We start from the raw sequence: 22,332 nt of genomic DNA on the forward strand, positions 1-22,332 counted from the left end.
ATGGGCCAAAGATTCACAGGATTTCCTGTACACTTAACATTGTGGGGAGTTGTCTCCTGGAAATCAGGCCATTTTTTAGCTGCTGATTAAGCGGATATTGAAGTCAGGAGTTACAGTGAAAATACGGTTATCATAAAACACCAAGCTACAATGGTTTGGATCCAAAGAAGTGTGAATATCTGGATTTAAGAAACACTGAACTAAACAGTAAACAGTGCTAGAGAAATTACGTTTTTTAAAACTTCAGTTGCCTTTATTATGAAAAAAAAAAAGAACATAGTGTTTTATATTTGCAATTCTCTACTGAGATATTCCACAGATAATGGCCAATTTGCAAACAGATCCTAAGTTACTGGTACAATATAATTTGCCATAAAATGTAGAACAAATAAAACAAAATGTTTCTACATATTCCACCAAGAATAATACTTTCAGTATCATACAGTCTGGAAGTACAATATTTATTTTTCAGTTGAAATGTTACATGTTGTGCAACAAAATGACAGTTGTCTGCAGCCAGACATGTAATGCAGAGATTAAGTCAAGACTACTCTGAGGATGAACTGAAGTCTACAGATTTAGGAAATCAGATCTTACATATACAGTATATACATAATGTATATACATATATTTTTCGCAAGACAGTGAGACACTTGTGCAGTTGGCTGACACGCAAATTGGCGAATAAACACCTTTGAAAGGGACAGATCTACACATGCCAATACAAACAGAAAAATCATCAACACAGAAGAAAAGGAAGCAGGGAAGAGAGTAAAAAAAAAAAGAAGAAATCTATGAATTTGACCACAGACCAACCCTGTAATAGGAATGCAGTGAGACAGAGTAAGTTAGAGTCACACACACGCACGCACACACGTACACTTATATACTATTTTATGAACATGCACGCAGAGGGTATTAACTGGGCAAACAACTTTTGTGGTTTCTGTGGGGTTCCGGGGGGTAAATCCACTCCAGGGTGGGATCTGTAAGGTCCAGTGAGGGGCTGACCATCTGACTGCTACTACTTATTATTTACCAGGGCAAATTGTATTGTTTTGGTAGTGCGGCTACAGTACTTAAGAGTACAAATTCAGGCAACTTGATATTGTTATAACTCTAACACACACACAGACACACACACAATCTCTCTGACTCTACCCCCTCTCTCTCTAGTACGGTTAGGCTGGGTATGGTGGACAATGGGACCAGGTGGAGGGACTGACAGGCCAGAGTTGGGACCAGAGGTGTTTGTGAGTGGTGGGATTCTCTCTCAGCAGCAGCCCCCTGAGGCAGGTTTGACAGGCGTACTTTGGATCTTGACGTTGGACTTCTCATTGCCTCCGGTCGTGGCCCCAGGGCCCATTCTTTTCTTGATCTCAGCAGCCATAGTCATGAAGGCCTGCTCCACGTTAGTGGCATTCTTGGCACTGGTTTCCAAAAACGGGATGCCCAGGGAGTCTGCAAACTCCTGCAGACAAAGGAACACAGAGACTGGGTTGGCTGCTGCATTCTTCATAGGACTGTCAAGCTTTACAGCTCAAATGGGCTGGGAGGGCTTTTTTTATTGGACTGCAAACAAACTTGTTAAAAGACATTACATTGTTTGGGGTCATCACAGGCTCTAGATGATTATGTTAAAGGAAACATGCATTTCTGCTGCTCCGGCCAGTTGGCCAGTTGTTGTTGGAGCCCTCACCTTTGCTGTTGTGTAATCCACTACTTTCTTTGTTGTCAAGTCACACTTGTTCCCTACCAACAGCTTGTTGACATTTTCACTGGCATAGCGGTCAATCTCCTGTAGCCACTGTTTGACATTGTTGAAAGACTCCTAGAAGAAAGTAAACCAAGTTCAACATCTTAACAGGCATTATACTTCTGAGGCTAGTCTGTCAAAAAAACTAATTCACCTACCCACTTCGCTTTCAATTAAAAGGGATATTTCATGCTAGATATCATTTCCCCCTTACTTTTAAAGTTCAAGCACCACCAAGAAATGTTTCTGATCAAAGTTCTGATTTGTCCATTTCCAATATTACAATCGTAAAGTATAAATTCAAACTGTATAACACCAAAAGACCAAATAAAGTTTAAAGTAGGAAGTATGCAGTTTAACTTAAACATATTTATGCTATTAACAGTGAAAATAATATTTTGATATCGATGCGTGTAGTCTCTAGATGACATGAGATGACTGTTGTTTCTTGCAGGAATGTTTTAAAGCACAGTGCTGTGGGGCTTTTGATAAGTCCATGAACCACCCCAGCAAGGCTCACTAATCCTAGCAAAGAAGCTCAGAAATGGAACTCTGACCCCAAAAAAAATAAAAAGGGCGATGGTACAGCATAACGGGAAAATGAGATCTAACAAGCTGAAATTCTCCTTTTAAAAGAGAGTTTGTAGAAAAGATAGAAATCCCAAAAGCAGGGCCACGGTGAACAGAAGGGCCCTAAAGAAGCAGACTGACCTGGTCTGTGACGTCGTAGACTACAATGATTCCATGGGCTCCCCTGTAGTAGCTGGATGTGATGGTGCGAAACCTCTCCTGCCCCGCCGTGTCCCACTGTCAGGGCAAAAACAAAGCATAGATCCTCAGGCATCAGTACCAAACATGGGACAGCCAAGCACACAAGCACCCTTTATGCCCAATGGATGTGCTTTCATTGCACATTCAGCAACTGTGACAAACCAGACAATTACAACTCTCACCAACAGATAAGTGAAGGGTATTAGTAATGGAAAGTTTTATAGACAATCATGTTAGTCTTGATGTAGAAGTGCCTTGGGATATTTGGTGAACAGTATAAAAGCAGATTTCCAATTGGGTTGTATCTGAACTGTATTAAATTACCATTCAATAGTTTGAACACACCCATTCACTTTATATAAACCCATTCACTTTATATACACCCATTAACTTTATATACACAATTTAGAAAGTATAGTTGAATTCAATGAAATGGTATGAGCAACAAATGAACATACTGTCATCCACACAGACAATGTGTCATCTAATGTTCAATAGCATTAATTCAGGCCATGTATTCATTTTGGAGCAACATGTCACCACATCTGATCACTGGTCAAATACACATGGGCCCCCCAAAAAAAACTCTTCAACAATGTGCAGCCAATACTACTCGATTAAAGACAAATCCTGGCATTCAAAGAACTCTACATTTGAAATTTTGTGCTGGCTACAGTAAAGCATATTTTCACATATGTTCAATAATGCTACCCAGATTGCTACTAGTTTACAGTAGTCTTTTTCTTCACTGCTGCTAGCGTACAGGGTTTTGTATATTGTAGCTTTATTTTATTATAATAAAAAAAAAAAATTCTGGCTATATTTTGCTTATATATTCTTCTTAACTCTCACTACGTAGTTGTCGGGGGGCCATGTCAAAATAATGTAATTGTGCAGGATGACGCAGTGTTGTTCAGTGCAATTGACAAATAAACATTGAAACATTTAGACATCAAACAGAGCTCTTCTCATAGGACTGTAACTTGATCATTTTTAGTACAGATTGGAGTTTCACATTTCATACTACATAATAAAAGATGCATGGCCTAAGACCTCGACACACTGCCATCTGACTCAACCTCCACTCAAATCATTCAAACAATATGTTCTTTTCAACGAAATTTTAAAAACACCAATGAAAATCCCGGAGGAATGGGACTGGTGCACTCCATAAAACATACCATACATTACTTTTCCCAAAGAGACAGGAAAATAAAGTAATGTAGCAGGAAGCACTTACGATTTGAAGTTTAATGGTCTTTCCGTCTAATTCTATAGTTCGTATTTTGAAGTCCACTCCGATTGTGCTGATGTAGCTTTCTGTGTATGTGTCATCCTGGGGGTTGAGGAGAGGAGTTGGTGAGGGCATGGATGTCCATGAACAAGCAGTCATACCCTGCTCACTAACTGATTGATCAAGTCATTTAACATCTCAGACAGCCTTTACCTGCTGAATTGAGGCCCACATTCTGGGCACTAATAATGACATGATAATTATTATTTATTGACTGAAATATTGAGTCATAATCCCCATAAAACATTGTGGCACAACTGGAAAAGTCTCTCTTTCGGTTCTTACACCAGTCATTTCTTCCACAGATGTTTATTTAGATCCACTTCAAATAAGGTCTGTATTCCGTGTAGGCTTTGATCACCTCACCATTGTGATAACCGTGTAAATATCCATATGACAGGTTTGATAATTTTTGGCTATATATAAGGAGGTATTTTCTGTAGTTAATTGAAGCAGATATGTTTACAAATGTTACCATATCCTGAAGAGATTAACACCTGTCAAAACACCAAGCCATGGTAAATCCAAACAAAACACAGACCTTATTTAAAGTGATTCTAAAATTCTGTTTGAAATAAAGAAAAACCATCACATTTAAACATGTATTTCAGGCACATGAAAATGAAGAAAATCAACAGGACACGTACTGCGAATCGGAGCAGAAGGCAAGACTTTCCGACACCAGAATCACCGATCAGAAGCAGCTTGAATAAATAGTCACTGTGAAGAAAAAAGACGGATGTATTAAACAACAGTATTCCAGATTACCCACAAAAAGTAGTAGCAAAAGCCATTTAGCAGATGCTTTCATCCAAACAAGACTAACAGTATATATACACATTTTTACAGATTCAGAAGATAACCTAATCCAAAATGTATTAAAGTTTGACTACTTTTAGACTAATGCACCAACTGTCTAGTGTTTCTTTATTTTTTTTCTAAGACAAAATCTAGGCATACCCTAAAAACAGACTTTCAGAAAGACCTGAAAAATCTTTGTACAGGTGAAAATGTTTGGTGTAGTTTGTAGTGAGTATCATTTACATTTTAAATATTGTGATAAAAAAAAACTGATTGCGCTTTCATCTGAAGTGTCCAATTTTGAGTGTCCTATTGTTATAATTATTTCTCTATTACAGTCTAAAACTTAATTCTCTACATTTATATCCAGGCATTGTATGATATACCTTTTGTATGACTGAATTTGCATTTACTGAAATTAGAAGCATCATTAGAGGCAACATTTTTAATTCATGCCAGGATACATAGCTACAGAAATCACATAGACAGTATTCATATACCACAATCTGCCAATCAGTATCAGCCAAGAATGTTCTTATTGTGACAACAGTTGCAAGTAAATATTTCTCTCAAATAAAAAAATGAAAGCCACAGCAAGTAGGAAATGAAGTCTTTTTTGTTAGAAGTCATTTTGTTTTGTTATAAACAGAATTTATAATTGGTACTGCTTATTGCACCTCTATACACAGTACATGAAAACAGGTTTGAATTGTTTTTATTAATTTACTGTTAATTAAAACCTTTTTATTCAGTACTTTCTAAACATGCTGTGGCAGCAACCACAGTCAAATCTTATTGGGAATGCCTCCAGGTGCTTTTCCCTCTTGGATTTAAGCAGATTCTCACGCTTTCTTGTAGGTCCTCTCAAACTCTGTCTGATTGGTTGGAGAGCGTCAGTGGGAGTACATTTTTCAGGTCTCCTCATAGATGTTCAATAAGAGTTCAGCATTGACTCGGCCTCTCAAGCCATTCACAGACCTGTCCCGAAGCCCATCCAGGGTTGTCTTAGATGTGCAATTTCGGTTGCTGTCATACTGAAGAATGAATTTCTACTCCAGTTATATATAAGGAACTCTATATATTTTGCACTGTTCATTCTTTATTTAAACTCAACTAGTCTTCCAGTCCCTACTGCAGAGAAGCATCCACACTGCATGATGATCCCACCACCATGGGATGGTTTGGCAGGGATAGGGTTAGCCAGGGGATGAGCGGCAGCACATTTGTCACCAGAAGTAGCCCTTGGCATTCAAGCTATTATGTTATTTTTATTGCTTTGCCATTATGGGATACTGTGTGTAGACATAAAAAGAACATTTAATCAATGATAAATGAATTCTCTAACACAACAAAATGAGAAAGTGAAAGGATCTGAATACTTTCAAGAAGCACTGTATCTGTCTGTACATTAACAACAACAAATCTCATCACAGGCCTGAATTTAACAAAACTTGGGCGAGGGATACATCTTACCACTGAGATCCCACTTTGATCCCACAAATGGTGCAAGTTAATTCACAAACCTTCCAATGAAAGATTGATCTTTAATTTTATCTTGATGAAAAATATGCATTTCATATATTTGAATACTTTTTTGGGGGGATTACCAGGTACGAATGCCCTAATCGTTATGTAACTTCCGGTTCGTTGTCCTCTAGCAATGACTCCACTTGACACAAAAATCTAGTTGAAACCAGGCTAACTCACGACTGTGTCCAACCAAAATAGTTATAAGCGTATACAGTTGTGCTCAAAAGTTTGCATACCCTTGGAGAATTGGTAATATATGTACCATTTGTAAAGATAACATGACTGAGCAGGCAAAACATGTCTTATTTCTTATGGGATTCACATTCAACTGTAGGTCATAAGAGAATGGCACCATCATATAACAGACCCGGGCTGCACAATATACCGTTTCAGCATTGACATTGATGTATTCATCCGAAAGTCACATCGCAGGACGTGTGATTTAGTAAGGTATACATATATCAGTCCACAATATAGATTTTTTTCAAATGGAAAACCAGCATTATATCTGTCTGATATAAGGTAATTTACTCTGATTTATGGGTTATTGGATACACGGTATATTATTTATTATTATTATTTTAAACATGGTTCGTTGCTGCTACACACAGGATAATGGTGACCAAAAACAGGTACTTTGTTGAGAGTGCCTTGCAACTGTTGCCACAACACGACCAATTTGTTCGATCTTTTAAGGCGGCACCACAAATCTTCGTATGATGATTGCAAAGCATCTCAATGCCATCTAAAGCAAAAATCTATTTCGGATTTATTTGCCAGTATTACACCATACGAGAAAGGTTCCAAACGGCAGAGAGAAATCCCAGACTCAATAACATTTCACGTCGCCAAAGACATGGTACCAATAAACACGGTTATCAAAGAGGGTTTTAAAAACATGATCCAGTTGCTTGACAAGCGGTATGTAATGCCAACACGCAACAATTTTTCTCAAGTTGCCATCCCAGAGCTGTACGAGAAATGCAAGGCACAAGTTGAAAAGGAGCTGTCACAAGTGGAATTTTATAGAGCAACAACAGATTTGTGGTCCAGCCGGACAACGGAGCCCTATATTTAATGAGGACTTCCACCTGAAAAGTCGCTGTTTGCAAACAGCATTTTCCCAGAGGATCATACAAGTGAGAACATCAGGATGATAGCCAAAGCTCTTTCTGAAGACATCCTGTATTTCATATCGCAATATGTATCGCAGAAAAACAAAATATCACAAAGTTATTTCCAATTTCGTGCAACCCTATAACAAAATTGCAACAAAGAAAAAAATGAACAGACCCCTGTTCAAAAGTCTACATACCCTTAGTTCTTAATACTGTATATTGCCCCCTTTAGCATCAATGACAGTGTGCAGTCTTTTGTAATAGTTGTCTATGAGGCCCCAAATTCTTGCAGGTAGTATAGCTGCCCATTCATCATGGCAAAATGCCTCCAGGTCATGCAAAGTCTTTGGTTGTCTTGCATGAACTGCACGTTTGAGATCTCCCCAGAGTGGCTCGATGATATTAAGGTCAGGAGACTGTGATGGCCACTCCAGAACCTTCACCTGTTTCTGCTGTAACCATCCATCCATCCATCCATACATACATCTTCTTCCGCTTCATCCGGGGCCGGGTCGCGGGGGCAGCAGTCTAAGCAGAGATGCCCAGACTTCCCTCTCCCCAGACACTTCCTCCAGCTCTTCCGGGGGGACAACGAGGCGTTCCCATGCCAGCCGGGAGACATAGTCCCTCCAGCGTGTCCTAGGTCTTCCCCGGGGTCTCCTCCCGGTGGGACGGGACTGGAACACCTTCCCAGGAAGGCGTTCCGGAGGCATCCGAAAACAGATGCCCAAGCCACCTCAGCTGACCCCTCTCGATGTGGAGGAGCAGCGGCTCTACTCTGAGCTCCTCCCGGGTGACCGAGCTTCTCACCCTAAGGGATTCAGTTTTGGCTGAAATCTTTCTTGGTCTACCTGACCTTGGCTTGGTGTCAAGAGATCCCTGAATTTTCCACTTTTTAATAAGGGATTGAACAGTACTGACTGGCATTTGCAAGGCATTGGATCTCTATTTATATCCTTTTCCATCTTTATAACGTTCCATTACTTTGCTATGCAGGTTTGTTGACAGTTATTTTCTGCTCCCCATGGCTCAGTATCTAGCCTGCTCAGTGCAGCCACGGGTGCTAACATACTCATTGACTATACACAGACATTAATTGCAATAAAAAGCCACAGTTGTGGGAAATTCACCTTTAATTGCCATTTTCACCTTTGTGTGTCACCTTGTGTCTGTAACAAGGCCAAACATTCAAGGGTATGTAAACTTTTGATCAGGGCCATTTGGGTGATTTCTATTATCATTATGATTTAATAAGGAGCCAAACAACTATGTGATAAATGGCTTCATATGATCACTATCCTTAAATAAAAGACAGTTTATTGCATGATCAGTCATATTTTCTAAATCTATACCAGAATTTCATAATTTCTGCCAGGGTATGCAAACTTATGAGGACAACTGTACTCTCCCGTACTGCATTCACGCTGAGCTGTGCAGGATCAGCAAAACCATCACAGGAAAGACGTCAGTGGGGGAGGTTAATGTTTCAGTGCTCATGTGATACTCTCTCAGTCTGAATGAATGGAATATAAAGAGGTAAGGACTACACTGTGACTGACACAAGCTTACTACTCTATGTTAAACTGAATACACTACCAACTCACTAGGCCTGTCTGTCTTCTCTAAGAAGCTTAGTTTAATTGAGCGCTGCCCGTTCTCCATTGCAACTATTTAGATATGATGTTATATTTGCCTCATGCAGGTAGTGTTAAAAAAATACATGTAATTAAACAGTGCAGATAAAGTTGAACATGAGAATGTAAATATAAAATTTTCCTCAGTTTTTGGACAACTTCATGCCAAAATGAACAATGCTTAATTATGATTAAAACTACAACTAAATGTCAGCTATGACATACGACCATGGGCCAGTCAGTGGTCTGGCCAAATCACAAAGCACACAGCAAGACATTTTCCATTGCTGGTATGAATCAAAAATGTTATTGATATATTATGGTAATGTTTTTTCAAATTGTATGTAGTATAAATAAGCATGGGAATCAGGGGTCCCTGATCGTTAGTATACAGATACTACACTCACCTAAAGGATTATTAGGAACACCATACTAATACTGTGTTTGACCCCCTTTCGCTTTGAGAACTGCCTTAATTCTACGTGGCATTGATTCAACAAGGTGCTGAAAGCATTCTTTAGAAATGTTATTGATAGGATAGCATCTTGCAGTTGATGGAGATTTGTGGGATGCACATCCAGGGCACGAAGCTCCCGTTCCACCACATCCCAAAGATCCTATATTGGGTTGAGGTCTGGTGACTGTGGGGGACATTTCAGTACAGTGAACTCATTGTCATGTTCAAGAAACCAATTTGAAATGATTCGAGTTTTGTGACATGGTGCATTATCCTGCTGGAAGTAGCCATCAGACATCAGAGTATGGGTACATGGTGGTCATAAAGGGATGGACATGGTCAGAAACAATGCTCAGTTAGGCCGTGGCATTTAAACAATGCCCCATTGGCACTAAGGGGCCTAAAGTGTGCCAAGAAAACATCCCCCACACCATTACACCACCACCAGCAGCAGCCTGCACAGTGGAAACAAGGCATGATGGATCCATGTTCTCATTCTGTTTACGCCAAATTCTGACTCTACCATCTGAATGTCTCAAAAGAAATCGAGACTCATCAGACCAGGCAACATTCTTCCAGTCTTCAACTTTCCAATTTTGGTGAGCTCGTGCAAATTGTAGCCTCTTTTTCCTATTTGTAGTGGGGATGAGTGGTACCCGGTGGGGTCTTCTGCTGTTGTAGCCCATCCGCCTCAAGGTTGTGCGTGTTGGTGCTTCACAAACGCTTTGCTGCATACCTTGGTTGTAACAAGTGGTTATTCCAGTCAAAGTTGCTCTTCTATCAGCTTGAATCAGTCGGCCCATTCTCCTCTGACCTCTAGCATCAACAAGGCATTTTCGCCCACAGGACTACCGTGAAAATCCCAGTAACTGAGCAGATTGTGAAATACTCAGACCGGCCCGTCTGGCACCAACAACCATGCCACGCTCAAAATAGCTTAAATCACCTTTCTTTCCCATTCTGACATTCAGTTTGGAGTTCAGGAAATTGTCTTGACCAGGACCACACCCCTAAATGCATTGAAGCAACTGCCATGTGATCGGTTGATTAGATAATTGCATTAATGAGAAATTGAACAGGTGTTCCTAATAATTCTTTAGGTGAGTGTATACAGGTATGTAATTATGGATGTGAAATCTTTTTGAATTTTGAATCTTTTGGAATTATTCTACATACTTAATACACAATCAGCTGCATCACTGCTTGGTTTGGTATGGCAAATGCACAAGGACCTTTACATAAGGCAATGAAATGACCTTTAGGGAATTACCTAAAAATAGTAAATGACCCGTTCACACGGCATGCAGTACCAGTGCACTACATCTAGAACAAACAGAACCCTATATACGCATCATCTTAAACTGCTGGACCACCCGAGGCCGCTAGCGCTTGGCTAATTAGCCCCCTGGAGTTGATTGATGCGTTAGTGTGTCATCATTTATACTGTACACAGCTTTTACTGTATTGTTGCATTTTGCCATTTCACAGTAACCATCATATTCTAAAGAATCTGCTAAAAGGGCATTTATGCTTCGCATTGAAGGGAGGCTGCTAATAGCAGTGTTTTGTCAGAGAGATAACTTCTCAAAGGACTAAACTTATGCATGGTCCTTTCAGCTACCCTCAGACAAGTTGTTGGGTGTGGACTTTCAATCTGATTCTACATTTGGAAATAGTCAGGAAACTGTCTACTGTTCATGCTAAACACAGCTGACCCCCCTACTGTTAGACCTCCTGTGAAATATAGGCTTTTGTAACCCAGCACCAAAACAGTGAAGCATGTGACCTTGCCAAACATTGATCTTACCACAAGAAACTACAGGTCTAACTATTAAAACAACCCCTTGCTCCATTAATGGCTACTAAAATACACACCACGTTATGCCCAATGGGAACACCACTACAATGGAGGTAGAACAACAAAATGCTGCACATTGACAGTATATGCTGAGTATATTCTGTCCCACACTCAATCATCTGATAAGGCTATGTTAATGCTTCTATCACGATAGGTCAGACAAGCTAAAGACAAACCCTAATCAGCGGCTGCTATTGTGTATTCTAATGTAAAGCTCTAACTGAGGCAGTCTGGCAGACACACAACCTCTCAAACCCCTATTTTCTGTAGGTTGTTCATTTAACAGGCCATGCACTGGGCCTCACACCTAGGCTACATACAGAGGGGTAAGGAAACTCCAGTAAGATGATTAAGAAATTCCACAGCAGAGGGAAATTCATCGAGAACCCCAGCTCGGACCCTCCACTCCCTCTAACTCAGGCAAAGTTAAGACAGCAGTCTTGAAATAACCTAGTCTGGTCTAACCTGAGCTTAAAAGGTTCTGAGGCAAGCTTACTTCCTTCCTCCCAGTCCTTTTCCATCCCTCTTCTCTCCCATTGTAATAGAATTCAGTCAGGCCCTCTTCATTAGGACAACAATGAGGCTTTGAGACAGGCTAGAAGTACAACTTACTGGCCATGCAAGACCACAGCAGTCTACAGCAAACACCTACAGGACCCGACATCTCACCCAGTCAGTGATTTATGTTATAGGTTGGATTGAATCATACTTTGTTTCTGTCCAACATTTTTCAATGAAACTAAAACATGACATACAAAAACACACTCCATGGCATTCAATCTATCAATACTGCCAATTTCACACAATGAAAACGCAGCAATTTCTGCATTTGTGTTATTAATTTAACCATATCAGTATGTAGTTGTAAAGTATGAAACATTTGCAAGCATATTGGTGACTATCAGGTTAAGCAACACAATAGTTGTTGCACTGCTTCCTTTGCAAAATGCTTGCAGTTAGGTAACTGATATTTGTCATCGATTTTATTAAGCAGGTTTTTTACATGAGGCTTTCCACTGAATACAGGGGAACCATATATCTGGCAATAAAGTGGGTCACTACATCAGTTATTGACATCTAAAGATATGTCGGTTACCAGTGGTTTGTGGACCATCACTGCTCGAGGCACAAGCTTCATGACATAGCCTACCCTTCACACTGCACGATCATCCCTACTAGAGGTCAACGAGTGTCAGTGTCAGACCAGCCCTAACATCTGTGGATGAGATGCCTTCATCTCTACTAGAGGTCAACGAGTGTCAGTGTCAGACCAGCCCTAACATCTGTGGATGAGATGCCTTCATCTCTACTAGAGGTCCAGGGGTGTGTCAGTGTCCGACCAGCCCTAACATCTGTGGATGAGATGCCTTCATCTCTACTAGAGGTCCAGGGGTGTGTCAGGGTCAGACCAGCCCTAACATCTGTGGATGAGATGCCTTCATCTCTACTAGAGGTCCAGGGGTGTGTCAGGGTCAGACCAGCCCTAACATCTGTGGATGAGATGCCTTCATCTCTACTAGAGGTCCAGGGGTGTGTCAGTGTCAGACCAGCCCTAACATCTGTGGATGAGATGCCTTCATCTCTACTAGAGGTCCAGGGGTGTGTCAGTGTCAGACCAGCCCTAACATCTGTGGATGAGATGCCTTCATCTCTACTAGAGGTCCAGGGGTGTGTCAGTGTCAGACCAGCCCTAACATCTGTGGATGAGATGCCTTCATCTCTACTAGAGGTCCAGGGGTGTGTCAGTGTCCGACCAGCCCTAACATCTGTGGATGGCCAGCTCAAGCAGAGGAGATACAACTTGGGTTAGGCAGGATGTCCTCTCCCACAAACAAACTACCTAAACGCTTCTCAAATGGGTGTAACCACACGCACGCACGCACTTAACAGTTGACGCCTTGAAGTCACATACACAGTACACATTCGACCATACACATGTACAAACACCCACAGATCCTAATTTATTAGAAAACATTCTAACATTCAATTTAATTCTGCAAACAAGAGTATAGAGAAAATGTGCTGGTCTAGTGAGTGAAAAATGCATATTAACAATGCTGTACAATTAATTGTGGCCTACGGGTCAAGCTAATTATTAACATGAAAACAAATCAGAAAAGTGGGTTGATAAAAATAACTACGCCTTTGTCTAGACATGATGTCATTCGCAAATTGTTTTAAAAAACACTCCAGAAAAGAGACAATGATGTCTAAATGCAGAATGAATTCACAGAAAAGCACTCATGCGGCCATACAGAATCTTGTGAGTGGTGGGATAACTTGAAATACTAAAGAGGCACAAGGTTTCGGGTACACATTTTTATTTAACTTTATTACAACTACGCAGGCTAATTCCTCTTGGGTTAAAATGAATTACCATGGAATAATTGTGATTATTTTACACCCATTCTAAGAATCATAGGGACACACTAATAACCCAAACACATGGATGACCAGCAAATGTGTCAGATGTCTGTTAAATGATGATCCTGCCGGTCAAATGTCCAGCACTAAATGTCTTCACCATGTCTGCATGCTTTATTTATTGAGTTGCAGCCACATGATTCGCTGTTTGCATTAATGAGCAGGTGTGAATAAGAAAGTACACACAGTGTATTTAGAAAATAACCTCCAATCCCTTCATTCTCTTGTATGTTACCTATTGAAACTGTTGATATTGGTCTTTTATATTCTTTATTACTGCAGTATTAGATTTTGGAACAAGGAACACAAGCACTTTACTACCTTGACCATTATATCTTACTGTTTGTGAATGTATTTTATAAACCTAACTTGAGTACAGAAACTGGGAACTCAGAAGCCCAAAGAGCCATTTGTCTAGGTTACCTGGTGCATTGAGTGCATAAGCATGTTAGGGTTGGATGGATGACATGACTAATTAATGTAAGGACTTTATAGTGCAACAAAAAATGCTGAGGCGAGGTAGGCCTTAGTTTTAGGGACAATAATGGGAGGGAATGGAAATGAAATGACATCTCCCTCTGATAAACAATGATCTCCCCCCTTAGCACATCAACCCAAAGCGAATTTGGAGAGCAAGGGGCAATCAGGCTAAACTACAATAACATAAAAACTGTGAGATGAAGTGATTAAGAGGTTAGCTAATACATAAAATAGGTTGCTGTAAAGTCCACTTTCCAGGTATGTATGTATATTATGCAATGTACTCATACAACACTGTTAGCTTTCAAGACACCCTGGAGACAACTGTTACAATACATACCAGCACTGTCTCAAAGAAAGAAATCCCATTTAAAAAGTACAATTTCATCCTGACTCTAAAAGGACGGAATAGCCTACAGATTAGTCGGAAAGGTAATTGCCAGAAACCAGTAAATTGCTCAACAGCCCTGTGTTGAAAGAGTCATGTCATTATGGCATGTGACCTACACATGACTGACTCTAGATGTAGCTAGAAAGGGGATGACACAGATTCCAAGTTATCCTGTGCTTTTTCTTAGTTAGGCTTCTCTTGAAGAACTCCCTCGCTACCATGAAAACATGTAATACCCTAAAACAGATAATCGCTTGTAAACAAATCAATTAAACTGATCTGAAATGTGTTGTTATCTACATGTCAATATAATTATCACTAAAACCTGCCGCATCTCATTTGGGAATACAATACGTAGAATAATAAAACGTCCCAGCTGTCAACATATGTTAGTTGATTCGTTATTTTACCGAACATGTCTATTCCTGGCACATCCTCCAACACAGATCCTATTTACTAGCTAGCTGCTTACAGTACAGTACTTCAGTAGCCAGCTTCAGTAACAGTCAATCACAATGCTACATTCACTAGTTAGCTAGCTGGAATTTTTCAATTGCCTAAATAGCTACACAGACAGTTACCATTTTGTATGGCTAGAAAGTAGTTAGCAATCAAACTACCAAGTTAATCGCTTTTAGGGTAAATACCACATTAACTAAGGTCGTAAAAACACGTTCGGGTGATTTTAACGTTAACTATTACAGTACTGTACTACTAGCTTGCTTAACAATCTTGACAGTCAACCACACTAGCAACGTAGCTAACGTTAGCCATATACAATGACATGTTACGGTCGTTACTGTATCTACCAAACTTATTAAATTAGTGGTATTGTCAGGCAACCAATCACTCCCACTTGACAACAGCAGTTACAGTAAGACGTTACCCGAAAAAACAGCTATTCAGCTGACGTTGTTACTTCAATTTACGTTGAAGCAAGGTTAATTAACACCCAGTGAACAGTAACTCACAACTACAGTAAAGGTTGGATAACTACCCAACTACAGTTGTTAATATTACCAATATATAAACGTTAGGTAATGACATTGGTGATACGTTAATACACTACTGAATACCCTCAAGTTCAACAGACGTTACAGTAGCTAGCTTGCATTGATATAAAAGAACACAGACACAACACAGTAGCAGGTTAGCTTGCTAACATAAAGGCTAGCAAGTCACGTTACTTACTATTCGGGATTCATCGTGGATTCGTCACCGTAAATCCCCTCTTCTTTTAAAACGACACTCCCTTACACTCTCTAAATGTATCTAATCACTTAACTATTGAACGCCTTCAGATGAAATGTAACTAGCTAGCTGGGAAAAGTAAGTACTACTTAATCTAATCGTAGCTATTGCTCACAACCAGGGATACTGACTGTGGTTGTCTTGAAACCCAAAATGGCTGCGCTAGTACCAACCAGGAAACCGATAACGTTTTACAGCGAATTGAGGGAGTTCATCGATTCTCTGAAATCGTAGTTTGTTCCTTATGGTCGTCAAAAATGTCGAGTATGTTCTGACGTACAAAATATGACTACAGTACCCTGCTGACAACGTAGGAAACTAGTCTGGTCAACGCCAACAGCTCACTTGCTCCTTCAATTTGCTGTCAAAGCTAATGTGTAACGATTACGTCATTAGTGAAACGTGGCAAAATGTTTGCGTGAATTTCATTCTGCACTGGTGAAATGAATTACACACTATCTGGTTTGATTTGGCCGAATCAAATTGAAATCAAGTCTGTCATCATTTATTACATTAGATCAAAAGTAATATTTATCTTGTTCAAAGCTACAACACAGATGTACAACGGCAGGGGGTCTTTGAAGTCTGTGAACAACTCAGCCATGCATCATTCATACTGAGTTTCTGAGTCACCTAAGTGGTGACAGCAGGGATGGTCACCTATAAGATCTGTCAGCACCTGCACAGGTATGAGTCAGTCAGTCCCATAAACTGTGCATGTGTTCAACATTGCAATAGGATCATTAGAGACTTTCATTACTCAGATTAGGGGGGAAAAGACTGCTACACACTGTACCAAATAATGTTCATGCTTGTGTGTACTTTAGATTTTCAGTCAGCACATTTAGACCCTCATAAAAACATGAAAAGGTTGTATTCTATTTTACAATCAATACAATAAATTACATGAAAAGAACACACTCTCTTTTACTCTACATGTGTGTGACATTTTTCTGTGGCGTTGGTTAATATGGAATGTGGAGGCTGAGTACTTGTTTCCACAACCTTCCCTTGGCTCCAGAATGTGTAGGGAAACTCAACAGAAGAGGCAGCACCTACTTCACCCTAGAGGACAGAGGGAAAGTTTCAATCTACTATTAGTCAAAGAAACATTAAGACCCAAACTGGTTTGTATGCAACTTAATTAACATAGCAATGACTAATATCACTATCATATAGAACTAAGAGTAGACTACGTACCTTCACATTCAGGGCGATGAGTCCAATCTCAAAGAATCTATCAGGCGCAGTCCTCCTGATTGTGCCATCCAGTACGTTGTGACAGGCATCTTGGGGTGATAATCCCTGGGGGAGAAACAGAAAAATAAGGGGAGGCCCAGACAAGCTAATGTTTTGTGAATTATAGCTGGCCAAGTAGGTTACTGTGTCTGTCCAAACATTTCAACTACAGTGCAGATACACCCGACTCAGTTTAAAGTTAGACAAATATAACAATAATAAATGAATCATGGAATTGGAATCTGAATCTGATAACACTACCTTTTTCATCAGCTGAACAGCATGGAAGCTTGGGCAATGGCACATTATTTTATCACCATCACCTGTGGCTGATAAGAGAAGAAACTATTAAGAAAATATAATCTCAAACATTTGCGCAAGCAAAGAAAAAATTCTGTAACAACATGGTTTACATACCTGCAGCAGCCCCAACCTGAAAAAACGAGTGTGCCAGGTATTACAATGACAGAGATGATGGACATATGGAAACATAAGGGGGGGAAAAAACATTTCTTATCTGCCTGTTCCTTCAGTTTGAAGTTTCACACCTTTTTTCATTCAACAAGCATTATATTGCTCTAGTGTTCTTTCAGTGATCATAAGATGCTATGAATAAAATTCTCTTGAGCATACTAAAACAGAAACAGTTGTTCTGCGTGCTGCTCATGCGTAACTTGGACTATGCCCGACAACATTCACCTCTCTCAATTCACAGTTCAGTATTGTACAGCCTTAAACAGACTATTTACATGAACATTTACAATACATTTAGTGTATATTAGGATACTACTAAATTAATCCTACAAAAACTGAAGTATGTTATATAACACATTCATAAACATTCATAAAAAAATCATCTAAAACATTAAGGGTAAAAGATTTGTCAGTGTATGCAGTATTGTGATTTAATATATATGTAAGTTAGAACAGTAAACGTGCCTTGTGTTCCGCATATAGCCCACAGCCCGGTAAAGGTGAGTCTCCTACCCTCCCTGGTGATTTGAAGGGAGCCCCTGAAGAAGACACTCCTTAACAAAAAGGATATGAGAAAAACCAGCTGATTCATAAAACCACAACCTGATTTAATACTGTAACTCCTATGGTACTATCTTTAGATTTGTACAATAAATACTAAATTAATGGAGTTTGAAGCCTGTCTTTTACAAGAAAAGGAAGTGAGAAGACGAAATAAACAGAAGAAATGAAACAAATAAATTTCTCACCGACAGTTATGTTCCCCATGCTGTCTAAAGCTATAAGTCCTGTTAAAAAGGGAAGATGAGAAGGTATTTGTCATGCTAATAAACATGTAACATGTGCTTCATATACAGCTCTGGAATAAATTAAGAGATGACTAAACCTTTTTCTTTCCTTTCCAAAAAAGTGGAAAAGGAAAGTTTTGAGTGAGGAACAGAAGCGTTCAATTCGCAGTGTTCTCTTAATTTTAACCCTTCTGTGAGTAGAACAAACAATCTTGACCATTTGTTTCAATGGGGTTTATTTGAATTATTCTGCTTATGTCTCCCTCTAGCGTACAAAACAATGAACTGCATGTATCGGTCATTTTCAGTTTTTGCCGGACCATGTAATCGGAGCTGGCCTAGAAGAGTGAATGTCTCTAACTGAGTCCGTCTGTCCGTCCCTGACTGACTGACTACCTCTTGATAAATAGCGTAGTGGTTAGAGACGCGAGCTACAGAACAACAGGTCCCACGTTTGACTTCTGTAACAGTCAGAATCAGCTTTATTCACCAGGTATGTGTACACATAGGAGGTATTTGACTCTGGATTATACAGGCTCACGATGTGCTTACTCATGAAAACTTAAACAAAGGACACTCAAAAAGAGTCACAGAATGCAATATACAGTACACATAATAAACCAAACAACAACACAGATTATGTCTGAGGTTCAGGACAAAAACATAGCTGGTTATAACTTTATGTAGCTACGTAATAGGAAGCCTAAAATAAAACACTTCTGGTGGATATTAGGATTTTTTCAGGATAGACAAACTCTTTGCTGCCTACACAAATCTCTCGTCTTTTCACTTGACAAAAAAAGTTAGTTATCGTCACCTATGTTGTTAGATACTCAATGTCATTCACAAATTGCTAATTAGCTGTTAAAACGGCTAGTGGTATAAGAGGATTTGTTCTGAATAGACAAAAGCTTTGCTGGCTATAACCTTCTGTAGCCACGGGAAGCCTAAAATAAAACTGTTTAGTGTAGTGATGGCCAAACGAGTCTTCATTAGCGTTATTTTAGCAGCAGGATATAATGCTGGCAGCTCTCAGATTTTCCTTATCACAATAACATTTTGACATTTATAAGGCCATATAGTTAACAATCTAATATGTAAAAAAAGAACAGATAAGAACAACATTGGAACGGACATTAAAAATAAAATGACAGACTTGATTGACAGACTAGATTAACTATATCGCCATATATAATTAAATGATGGCTTTTATTTTGAAAATGAAAATCTGCGTTAGCGCTGCTAGCATAATATCCTGCTGCTAGAAGAACGGCCATCACTTGTTTACTGTTTTATTGTGACTATTTCTGGTGGATTTTCGAATTATGTCTAAGGATTTCTTCAGGATAGTCAAATACTTCGCTGGCTACACGATTCTCTCTTCTTTTCACTTGACGTAAAAGTCACCTATATTGATACAGTAGTTATTGTATCACTGTCATACACGAATGGCAAATAAACGGTTAAAACGGCCAGTGGCAAAAGCCATAGATACTATTTGTGGTGGATGTAAACTTCATAAGAAACGTTACTCAGTTTAACACAATGGTTAATGGTGTCTAATGAAATATTCAAACTTGACATGATGTTAATGCATGACAACATCATATAATGTCAATATGCTACACTGACACCCGGCAAATGGTCAGCTCTGTGGTGTTGTGGTTAAAGACACAGCCTTTCACGTGGGTGACCTAGGTTAGAATCTTGAGAAGGCAGCCATGATCAACACTTTCTATTGCGGGCCATGTGAACTAGGCTTGCCTGGTTTCTAGTTACATAAAACTTTGCTGTAATTTAAGAGAACATAGATTGTGATAAAAAACAGTGTGTCTCACCAAGTGTGTCATGTCCACTGACACCTTGCTTCTGTTCCAGAAATTCCTACAAGAGTTAAAATATTTTATTTAAGTATCACTACAATGACAAGTAAAATGTACATTTATAATTTTACCCGAAATGTGAAACCACTCAGATTGAGTTTGAATGTACATTACATGATACATGTACACATGTATACAGTACATAAACAGAAAAGTGTTACAATTTATTTGGATAGTAAAGAATGCCATCTGTAGATGCTCTGCAGGTATTCAAGGTATATCAACAACTTATCAAAAAAGTTCATGCTTGATAAGGTTAAAACTAGGGTAAGGTTTAGAATTACTGTTAGGCTAAGGGGCACGTTTAAAAATAGGATACTGACAATCAAGCATGTTATGTTATAAATGAATGAATACAAGTTTAAAAATATTTGTACATAATTTCAAAAATGGTTTAGACATTCAGTGTTGGTACCTGGTAAGCTTTTGCTGAGTGTTCACTCAGCATGTTGCCATTGGGCTCTATGGTAAAGCCTTGCTCCCTGGCAAAAGCTACTGCTCCCTCTCCAACCAGTAAACTGTGGGGGCTTCTGTCCATCACTCTACGAGCCACACGCACCGGAGCCCCAACCCTGAAAAACATTGTTCCATTCAGTACATTTGTCAACAGATTTCTATATGGGTCTTCATTTTTACTACATATCTTTCCCATGGCAGTGGATCCGCTTCATTGCTCTCTCACCCTCGTAAGGCCGCCACTGCCCCGAACCTGCCGGCTGTGCCCTCCATGATGGCAGCATCACACTCCACCACTCCCCCGCTGTTAGGAAACCCACCCCTCCCCACAATGTGACGGCCCGTCTCTGGGTCATCTTCAACCTCTGGAAGAAACACAAGAGGATCATAATGGACATAGATATGCCATGCTGTTCTGTTATGTTGGTCACCCACACCAATTCATGCCAACCTGCCATGGCCTCCTCTACGGCGTCAGTAGCATGCTGTCCTGCAGTAATTAGGGACCGTATTCTCTCCACTGCAGGCTGAGAGAAACCCCACGTCCCTACAGCTGCCATGGATTTGATTTTGAATAGCTCTGATGGTCTTTCGGGGACAAAACATTGGGTTATCCCACAGATCACCGTGAGGCGTTACAGTTGGAGAAAGAAAATTACCTTGGATTAATTATTTCACAACAGTCCAACGTAATGATCTTTAGAAGTCTGAATTTAAAAAGTGCTGAACTGGCATTTTCCCCTGGTGTGTAACAGGTGAATTGCAAGAAAATGTTGCTACATGAACGTATGCTTGTACGTTCATAAGCCATGAGGCTTATGCTTGTATTTTTACTTTCAGTTTCATTTACCAGTTTTAAACAGTTATAATATATATATATATATATATATATATATATATATATATATATATATATATATATATATATATATATATTCACATTACAGGGTTAAATAATTTCCTATAATATTTAACTTTTTTTCACATAAATACTTAGTGTCGATTTTTCGAGCTATGATATTCACCTATTGACCTCAACAAACACTAATTTTTCCATATAATTTAATGTCCCTATAGCAACAACAAAAATCCCTAGTCGCCCTTAAATCATTGTAAAGTCCGGGAATATATGTAATTAGTTCAACTCATTTTAGTTGGACTACCTATGGAAAAATGTCATTTATGAAGTTTGTTGATAGCGAGAGACACAAAATTCACCGGCTGGAAAGTGAGTCCATACAGAAAATACACATGCCTCTGTTGACGGAAAACGTGTTTTTGTCGAGCCCACCCGCCTTTCAGTAGGTTCAAGAAAAATTCGAATCACTTAATGGAGACAGTTCCTTATTCATGCCTACCCATGCTATGCCTACCTTAACTCTCCTTCAATTCCCCTATGCGGTACAGCCCACAGCTTTTTATGCTTATGCTAACTTATGTTAAACCAAGTTGCTAATATCCCAAAAAAGAACAAGAGAAACACAATCTGTAATCACTTTATATGCAGCCTTTTACTGATGCCACCGCAGAACGTTTACTATCACTTCCCTATGGATGACGACTTCAAGTAATAGCCAATGAAGTGAGCCGCTTCATCTTCTTCTTCATTTCAGTTTTTGGTAGACTAGACAGGAACATGGTGTGTTGGTGCCACCCACAGGCTCAGTATAACTACATACTCATCACAACAACGCCCAACCACATTCTGGTCAAGGTCAATATTTGGG

At 39.5% G+C, this 22,332-nt stretch overlaps 2 protein-coding genes across 5 annotated transcripts; both read right to left on the reverse strand.

The window, feature by feature from the left end:
* Positions 1 to 230: 230 nt before the first annotated feature.
* Positions 231 to 16,147, reverse strand: rab1ab (RAB1A, member RAS oncogene family b). The gene is made up of 6 exons (XM_010863913.5): positions 15,706 to 16,147; positions 4,469 to 4,541; positions 3,768 to 3,863; positions 2,468 to 2,563; positions 1,700 to 1,831; positions 231 to 1,471 (listed from the first exon to the last, which is right to left on the reverse strand). The coding sequence occupies exons 1-6, from the start codon at positions 15,717 to 15,719 to the stop codon at positions 1,274 to 1,276; spliced, it is 609 nt and encodes a 202-aa protein (XP_010862215.1). The 5' UTR covers positions 15,720 to 16,147; the 3' UTR covers positions 231 to 1,273.
* Positions 16,148 to 16,254: 107 nt separating this feature from the next.
* Positions 16,255 to 22,155, reverse strand: zgc:153169 (uncharacterized protein LOC767799 homolog). 4 transcript variants are annotated; one of them, XM_010863912.3, is made up of 11 exons: positions 22,102 to 22,155; positions 21,057 to 21,193; positions 20,832 to 20,970; positions 20,565 to 20,721; positions 20,105 to 20,150; positions 18,228 to 18,266; positions 17,944 to 18,032; positions 17,422 to 17,437; positions 17,266 to 17,333; positions 16,966 to 17,070; positions 16,255 to 16,830 (listed from the first exon to the last, which is right to left on the reverse strand). In XM_010863912.3, the coding sequence occupies exons 2-11, from the start codon at positions 21,163 to 21,165 to the stop codon at positions 16,693 to 16,695; spliced, it is 906 nt and encodes a 301-aa protein (XP_010862214.2). In that variant the 5' UTR covers positions 21,166 to 21,193; positions 22,102 to 22,155; the 3' UTR covers positions 16,255 to 16,692. The 4 variants fall into 4 exon arrangements, with proteins under 4 accessions (XP_010862214.2, XP_010862213.2, XP_019902936.2 ...); XM_010863911.3 differs by having other exon boundaries at positions 21,979 to 22,147; XM_020047377.2 differs by lacking the exon at positions 22,102 to 22,155 and adding an exon at positions 21,861 to 21,971.
* Positions 22,156 to 22,332: the final 177 nt, after the last annotated feature.

This window comes from Esox lucius, chromosome 6 (genome assembly GCF_011004845.1).
Source record: "Esox lucius isolate fEsoLuc1 chromosome 6, fEsoLuc1.pri, whole genome shotgun sequence".
Lineage (NCBI taxonomy): Eukaryota > Metazoa > Chordata > Actinopteri > Esociformes > Esocidae > Esox > Esox lucius.

Excerpts from the sequence above, each read along its gene's own strand:
- rab1ab (XM_010863913.5), bottom strand. Across the intron at positions 1,832-2,467 it reads TCTACGACGTCACAGACCAG|GAGTCTTTCAACAATGTCAA; the intron begins GTCAGTCTGCTT and ends ACTTTCTTCTAG. Across the intron at positions 1,472-1,699 it reads TGGATTACACAACAGCAAAG|GAGTTTGCAGACTCCCTGGG; the intron begins GTGAGGGCTCCA and ends CTTTGTCTGCAG.
- zgc:153169 (XM_010863910.3), bottom strand. Across the intron at positions 20,722-20,831 it reads GCAGTGGCGGCCTTACGAGG|GGTTGGGGCTCCGGTGCGTG; the intron begins GTGAGAGAGCAA and ends AATGTTTTTCAG. Across the intron at positions 20,151-20,564 it reads ACTCAGCAAAAGCTTACCAG|GAATTTCTGGAACAGAAGCA; the intron begins GTACCAACACTG and ends TAACTCTTGTAG.